This window comes from Sinocyclocheilus rhinocerous, unplaced genomic scaffold, assembly GCF_001515625.1.
Source record: "Sinocyclocheilus rhinocerous isolate Xijiao unplaced genomic scaffold, SAMN03320098_v1.1 scaffold1131, whole genome shotgun sequence".
Taxonomy (NCBI): domain Eukaryota; kingdom Metazoa; phylum Chordata; class Actinopteri; order Cypriniformes; family Cyprinidae; genus Sinocyclocheilus; species Sinocyclocheilus rhinocerous.
Genome location: NW_015638568.1, coordinates 123,807 through 132,227, shown reverse-complemented (window position 1 = coordinate 132,227; position 8,421 = coordinate 123,807). Strand labels below are relative to the sequence as shown.

Genomic DNA, 8,421 nt, shown 5'->3' with positions numbered 1-8,421 from the left:
TTTAAACTTGCTTTGAATACACATATCTACATGCAAACAGACATGGAGACAAACGCGATGATCGGTTCTACAGGGAAACTGACAGCACGGTACAAACCAGACTGGGCTTTCCGAGGGGGAACAGAGGTTCGGAGAAGACTAGGGGGTGTTCGGAGCAACAGGCCTGGTCGAATGGTGGCATCAAACAAATCAGTGAATGTCTCTTCTGTTAGTGGAGGTTAGTTAATATGTTAGTATTGTAAAGCATTTTACATACAGAGGGTGCTGGGTATTCAAACCTATGATGAAGACTGATTAGTAAGCACCAAAATACAGGAAAGTAGTAAGTATTTGTGAGATTTTTCTTTTACATTCTTCAGTGTTCAATATAGGCAACTCCCCAACCTAAACCATACACAATGTTTTTTGACCATAGATAACCATATATGAGCTCTAAGAGCTTTCTATCAGGGTAAATATCCCGCTGACTCATCATAACACAAGACACAAAAACCATATGTTTCAGCATTCAAAGATGTTAATAGCTCCAGTGGTTATTGAAGAAGATTAGAAGGGAGATTTGCTTTATGTTCATCTCAAGCAGAACAAGCATCTGGGATACATTAAGTGCCTCTCACCTGTTTGTTTGGGCTTGTGCTTTGCTGGTTCCTTGACTGTGGGCTTAACAGGTTTAAGACTGGGTTTCACTGTTGAACAAATTAACAATTTTTTTCAGATTATTTTAAATAAAGTATTAAATTCCTTTGACAGTTATTTTAAGTCAGCATTTGCTCTGCTTATTACAGTGCTATTAATGATTACCTTCACCTGCTCCTCCTGCACCACCTGCTGGGTTCACTTTAGGTGGTGGGCTAGCTGGAGAATAAAAAATAAAAAAAGTTAACTTGATACACAAAATAATAGCCGTCTGACACTACACTGTAAAAAACAATTGTATGCAATGTAACAGACTAAAAATGCTACAGAAAAAAAATGTTAATTGGTTACTGGTAAGTTCCTTACTATGGTGAAAAACTGTAATAGATCTAACCTTACAAATTCATGTAATTTTACAGTAAAATACTGTTACATGTAGTTTGTGGCAGTGAAAAAGAACAAGTCATTTTATAGTTTACAGTTAACATTTTAAACATGTAAAAATATATTTATTTGTTAATTACAGTTTTAAACTAAAATAAATTTAGTTGTTTTTTAAGTATGTTTACATTTCGCTGTATGTTTACAGAATCATTCCGGCAAACACAGCTTTTTCTGTAAAAAGAAAAGGATTTTTGTACAGTGAAAGGCAATGCTGTTTATACAAATCTATAATACTGCTGTCATCCTTACATGGAAGCATCATCATAATTGTCATACTTACTTAGTTCATCACTGTCAAATGCATCTGCCAAGTCCAGATCCTGACTTATTCCTGTAAAACACACAAAATAAGAAACATTCACAAAATATTTGTGCACTAATTGGTCAGCCGCTGTGTTTTATTCACGATAAAAGCACGGCTATGATCGCTTCACTCAGCGGTTCTGTGTATTTCACTGCGCAACACGCTTAGCAACCACCCTTAACAACATAAACGCTCAGTATAGTGTCAAAACCATTCCATGTATTATGTATTTCAGCAAAATTAACTTTATTATTTATGTAAGGAATTATAAATGACCCCTGCTGACGTTATGTTGCGTCACTCATTCACCTTTAATTTTGAGGCCACACCCTTCCCAGTGTCAAAGAAACTCTTCTCGTGCGGGAGATACATTGATATGTGAGCATCTGTGTGGAAGCCCACAGTTTCCATAGTGCAGAAGGAATATTACTGTATTTATTAGTTTTATGTTTCAGGTATGATGCTGTATGTCCTGTGATGTCCACTGATGCTGTATGTCCACACTGTGATGATGCTTGCAAATTTGCACTGTGCCGCGAATCAGTCTTTTTTCTACTAAAAGACAAAAACAGATGTTTTCTCATGCTGAGAGATAAGCGGATATAAGTGAGTAAGAAAATATCATAGCCTATGGTGTAAAAATAAATGACACGGCGGATGAGAACAGTTCCTATTCTCTGTTTTTTATTTGAGCTCCACAAGATGAGGCTTGTTACAGGAACATTTTCTTGCCATTTACTGTCACTGTCAGGTACTATTTTTTAGTGGAAGGATAACATTTAATGAATTTACTTCAAAAAAGTAACATATCAATACATGAATTTTTGGTTTTAATATTTGTATTGTGTTGTAACTGTTTTATAAAAGCAATAAGGTACTTGAGTAGTGCTTCACATCGTGCCAAACAACGCCCTTCAGTCGTGACTTATTCACAATATAGCACGGCCTCTCATACCTTATTGCTTACATATACAGGTGCATCTCAATAAATTAGAATGTCGTGGAAAAGTTCATTTATTTCAGTAATTCAACTCAAATTGTGAAACTCGTGTATTAAATAAATTCATTGCACACAGACTGAAGTAGTTTAAGTCTTTGGTTCTTTTAATTGTGATGATTTGGGCTCACATTTAACAAAAACCCACCAATTCACTATCTCAACAAATTAGAATATGGTGGCATGCCAATCAGCTAATCAACTCAAAGCACCTGGTTGAGGCAGTAATTAAAGCAAAAGGAACCCCTACCATGTATTGAGTACATGTACAGTAAATGAACATACTTTTCCAGAAGGCCAACAATTCACTAATTTTTTTTTTTTATTGGTCTTATGAAGTATTCTATTTTGTTGAGATAGTGAATTGGTGGGTTTTTGTTAAATGTGAGCCAAAATCATCACAATTAAAAGAACCAAAGACTTAAACTACTTCAGTCTGTGTGCATTGAATTTATTTAATACACGAGTTTCACAATTTGAGTTGAATTACTGAAATAAATGAACTTTCCACGACATTCTAATTTATTGAGATGCACCTGTAAATGCATAATTTTGTTCACACAGATCATCCAAGCCCCGTAATATTCTTATTTGACTGCAATACTGGCAGTATGCAGTACCATAATAAAAATCTCAGATGATGCTAATGCTAAAACTGGATCTGATGCCCAGCTTTACTAAAGACTCTTTATGATACAAATTCCACAGTAGTGCCGCTGCATTCCTGGATTTTAACAAAGACAAGAAAATGACAGCTTAGCAATGCATTCTTCAAGCACAAAGGGACAAAGAATCTTTTGTGCTCATGTCCTACACAACAAAGAAGTTTCTGCAAAGATTCTTCCCCCATGTGTCATTTTTAGCAGTACATTTCTAAATGGTTTCTTCTGTAATAAGCCAGACTCAACTCTCCATGTCTTATGCAATGAATGTCTACCATATATTTTTAGCACTGGGTCACAGATAATGTGGTGCAACACTCCAATGGGATCAGTTTTAAACTTCTATATTTCTTTATGTCTCTTTTAATCGGTCTATCCCACTGTCTTTTTCTAATCCCTCTTTCTGTCTGCCTCTTCTGCCCCCCCACCCCCACCCCCTTGTTCAGTTATAGGTTGTCTTAGTGCACATTAGGTTAGCTAAAAGCTAAAAGCAACAGTCACCCCTCATGCAGCGCAAAGCCAACTCAGCATTGACGCACTGCTATGAGATCAATACGTCATGTGACAGCAGTGAATCTATCTGATGTTTTTCCCATTCACAACAAATACCTATGGGTTTAAATACAGTACATTAGTTAATATGTTTTAATTTTGGGTTTCATTGGTTATTCATATGGCATGGTATTAATTGTTTACTGACAAATATAATTAAAATCAAACATTTCAAAACATGAGCCTAACACCTAAAACAGTGGTAAAACTATATGCTCATAAATATACAATGAGTTTTCAGGTAAGGGAGTGTAAACATGTATCTAATTACATATACAATTGCGGGGTGTGGCTAACAGGAAAAGAGGGAGGGGCAGTTTACCTCCAGAACTGCAGACGCTGGCGTTCCTCATTCATTTCAATGGTGGGTTAGGTAAGGGGATTTTTAGGGGATCTTCTGTGCTTCTAAACAGTATTCAAAGTAGTCTTTTTTAGAAAAGGATGTCATTCTTTTCATACGCCAACTTGATTTTGCTCATACAAGCATGGATCTTTTGACATTGTACTCGTGTGTGCCTCACACCAACAGAGGGGGGACCGTTACACCCCCTGTCATAAAATGATGGTATCTTCCTATCTTCCGCAGTCTCCAAAAAATTCCAAACTCCTATGCTGTACCTGGGCGCATTGTGGCTTCGTATGCGCATGCGCTCTGACTCTTAAGCCTCCCAACGTAGGATACCTGTACCGTGCTAGGATGAGGAGACTATGTGGAAATTATATTGTTCTGTGAACATATTTAATTTCAAGCAGTACTGAACAGTATTGTTTTGTTTTTATTTTTCAGCCCAGATATAAAACATGATTAATGCCGTTAGAAAAGGTAAATGAAGCATCTCATTCTCTAATGAGGGCTGCAAAACACCATGAATTGGTAAAAATATTACAAGTCATGGCAAGGTATTAATATAATTTTATTTTAAAATACATGACGATGTTAATTCATGAAATAAGCGAAACCTAATTAAAAGACACCCCAGTGATTGATGTTTAAATACACGTGAATATGATACCCACTGTTTAATAAAGAAGCAAATCTATTCATAGCAATGTCTTAAATAGTCCTAAATACAGCTTTGCGCATGGGGAAACAAAATAGTATACAAGAGATTATTATTAGTGATGCACTTTTAATATTCAATAGTCAAGAACAGTAATATTCTTCTCATCCTCATTAGGCTAATATCCTTAACGGACAGATTTAAAACGTCTCACCACGCAATAAACTTAATTTAATTTTTCGTATTTAGATGAGCATCATTTGTTGAGCCTCAGCATGTCATGCACAGCGCAGTAGCAATGGCTCGACCCAGACATATGATCTAAACCCAGACAGATGTTAAAACGCAACTCAAACACGGTGATTTATGTGATTCCTGCTCCTAGTGCTTTTCATAAAAACGAAGGCTGCCTAAAAGTCAAAAAGCTTTAAATCAATGCTTGCCTACGGTGCCGACAAAAAAAATTATGAATCAGACATGGCACCGGGTTCAACAAAGAGGGGCGCAGCGCTTACCTTTCACTATCAGCAGAGAAAAGACCGCTAGAAGCGTCCATGTCGAGAGCTTTTCCCCCATGTTGAAAGTCCGAAATGGCACCGGGATTACAGCGATATTAAATATTGGCAGTGGAGGATGAATATATGACTATTTGCCCTTGAGGCCTAGAGGTAATTTTGAGGGTCGTGGCTCCTCACTTATATCAGAAAAGCCTGCGCGACAGTCTGCAGTGCGAATGAGCGAGCAAGAGATTCACAGCCGCGTGTTAGATCACGTTACAGCACCGGCTTTAGGGCGGTTCCTTAAACTCAGCTCTGCTTTTGACGTAGAACACGCTGAAATGCGCTGTTTTTATAATTAGGGGAACCTACCGATTATACTTGGTTTGGCTACAAATAAATAATAGCTATGTGAACATACTAGTGAACTTTGACCAGTGTACTGTAGAATACGCGCGATAAGAACGTGTTTACAGGTAACGTTAGTGAAGGACTGCTCGAGGAGTTGAGATGAGATGAGATGACCTTCTCTCGTGCATTTGCCTATTCACTTAGAATGACTGAATTAGGATAATTGTGCGTCTCTGAATAATTAAGTGACTTGCACAATTGACTTCAGTTAATAATTCATGTTTGGTTGGTTAACACGTGGATCTCTGGTTTATAGCCTATATCAGTTAGTTATGTGCATGCAGTAATTATTTGCTAATTAAAAGGTTTAATGCATTAAGAAATTAATTGCACTTGGAGAAAACAAAACACCATTAAAGCAACACAACAACTGCTGTGAAGTGCCAGCAGTTGGTAAATAAACAGTATAAAGTCCAAAACCACTGGTACTTAGACCTACAAAGCATGAGGACCTTTAAAACAGGCTGAAGTATTTTAAATAGAGAGTCATTTCTATGGTTTGGCCTGTATCTCTTTTGCTATTATCTGACACTTATTTTACATAGTTATATGCTGGATTTTTATTGCAACTAAAACAAAATTATATTGTTATGCAGTGGCGTGCACGAGCCTGCCCCTTGAACCCCTAAAACACGACCCTGCCCCTGCTAAGGTCTGTGCACGCCACTGTTGTCATATTAGCAGCATGCATAACTCTCAGTCACTAACTGGCAAATATAGTAATTTGCGGGTTTGACTCTTCTGGTTGGTAAACTAAGTGCTTTTTTATGATCCAGTTTTATAAAGGAAGACATTAACGACCAGTGTATTTGCATGTACTCTTGAGTTTTGATCTTCTCTTTGACTTCTGAAACCTAAGATTATAGCAAGTATACTTTAAAACTGAGAGTAGAAATTGGTACTTACAATATATCTGTGCTTTACTGTAAGACGATGAAACATAGAGTAAATGTAAATTGAAAGCGCCACAGTGACTCATCCATTCCGGTTATTGTGGTATACTCACAGAAGATATATCCCATTTAAAATGAGTGCATAATCAAGATAATATGAGATCATATACAGTAGGCCCCCTTTTTCCATGCTTTCTTGTTTTGTTCTAGTTGCATTTTAGCACTTCCAGATCCATTGTCTTGTTTTTTTGAACAGGCTTTTGGGTAAATGTCTGAAATAAGGTCTGTTGTTAACACAAACTCAATATATTTTCATGTTTTATTCTGTAATGTACAATATATCAGTAATAGCCCCTTGTGTTTTTTTTTTTTTAAAGATTTTACTTCTCTTGAAACTGGCAATTGCTAACAAGTGGTCAATGAGACTACAGGGGTTGTCGGGGACATGAAACGGCATCACCTTGAACGTCATCATAATTCAAACCTTAAGGGCATGTTTTCTTAAATAAAGAACTATCGAAAGCTTAGTAATCGTGACGCTGAAGTCATGCAACTTCTACTTTGATGTGGCACATTCAGCATAGCATCCCTATAGTGGCACACCAATTCTTACAAAACAGGAAGCATATGTGCTGTAATTCATCTGCAAGTTTTGCATTGCATGTAATACCCGGTATACATTGTACGATTTTTTGGGCTGTCCCAAACAAAAGATGACCATCGTGAAACAATCGTTATGATTTATTTCGTCATGGCTCCTAAACAGTGGTCCTATGTCGTACTGTGAGAGAGGTTCAAAGACAGCCGTTGTCATGGTCTTGTGACCAAAGATAGCATGCGATAATTTTGTAGCAGTGTCAGAAATCTAAGATGACCATCTCACAGTGTGTTTGCGGTTATGACATATGTCTACTGACTAGCCAATAAAAATGCAACATGAAAGAACGTATTGATCAACTTCACATGGCGCTAAAACATAAATGCTATGGCTGAAAGACCTATAAGGAATACCGGTATATGGGATTTCAATAACACCAACAATAACAGGAATTTATTGTCCTCCTACGCCATCTCCTCTTCTTTTTTTCAGTATGCATGATGACATTTTATTCTCCTCCTGGGACCCAGGCATAAAATGTTGTCCTCTGTAGAGGACATTATATTTTAGTGACTTTCTCTGAGACCATACATGCCACAGTTTGTCCTGTACAGAGCACATTCAGGGCTTTTTAGAGATATCAAATGTTTGGAGGTGTGATCATAAACACTCCCTCTCCTTGGTCTTTAAATATGACTGATATTGACAGAATGCTCGAATTTAGCACTCTGTAATGTGGGGTTTGGGTTTTGGGTTTGGTTTCATGGTTCTGATTGGGTGTCCTAGTCATGTGTCTTGTTTCCCATTGGTTTGTTCTTGTCATGTGACCCTCTTGTTTGCTATAAGTAGCCATCATGTTGCCATTGTCTCTCGTCGTGTATTGAAGTTGTAACCCGCTGTCGGTGAGTCTAGTTAGTTTACGCCACGTCAAGTCTGCTCATGCCTCGTCAAGTCAAGTCTGTGTCTCTTGTTTGGATTATGTTTGGATCACCTGTAAATAAACTGCACTTGGGTTCTCACTACGCTCGCCTTCAGTGGACTGATTCGTTACAGACTCTTAGGGAAATATGATGTTTTGTAATTTGGATAATTTTCAAATTGTTTGTCATAAATAAACATCTCAGAAAAATGGTATGGGGTTTCAAATCGGAATATGGCTTTTTGTTACGAAACAGGGCATAATTTTCATACATGTCTTCTGTAGAGGACACCAGGACAAACATCATGTTAATCAGGCATTTTGGGGAAACACAAGAAGTCAATAGGGAAAGAAATTATAGATTCCTATGAATCTATATATTCCTATGAAATGAGATAGTCTTATGAAAATGTTGCCAAGTTATTACTCCCATTATTATACTTATTTTTTCATTATGGTTTGCCCCAAGAACACATTAATATGCAAATTAGATGCAATGTATAGATA

General features: G+C 37.2%; 1 protein-coding gene across 1 annotated transcript in view; it reads right to left on the bottom strand.

Moving 5' to 3' along the window:
- LOC107749801 (CD99 antigen-like protein 2) overlaps positions 1 to 5,394 on the bottom strand; it is a 20,746-nt gene extending 15,352 nt beyond the window's left edge. Inside the window, exons 1-5 of the mRNA XM_016564978.1 lie at positions 5,112 to 5,394; positions 1,361 to 1,411; positions 802 to 855; positions 618 to 686; positions 98 to 205 (exon numbers count right to left, since the gene is read on the bottom strand). Coding sequence (XP_016420464.1) covers positions 98 to 205; positions 618 to 686; positions 802 to 855; positions 1,361 to 1,411; positions 5,112 to 5,172 — 343 coding nt within the window. The 5' untranslated portion in view covers positions 5,173 to 5,394. The remainder of the gene's footprint in view (positions 1 to 97; positions 206 to 617; positions 687 to 801; positions 856 to 1,360; positions 1,412 to 5,111) is intronic.
- Between the last annotated feature and the right edge of the window lie 3,027 nt (positions 5,395 to 8,421).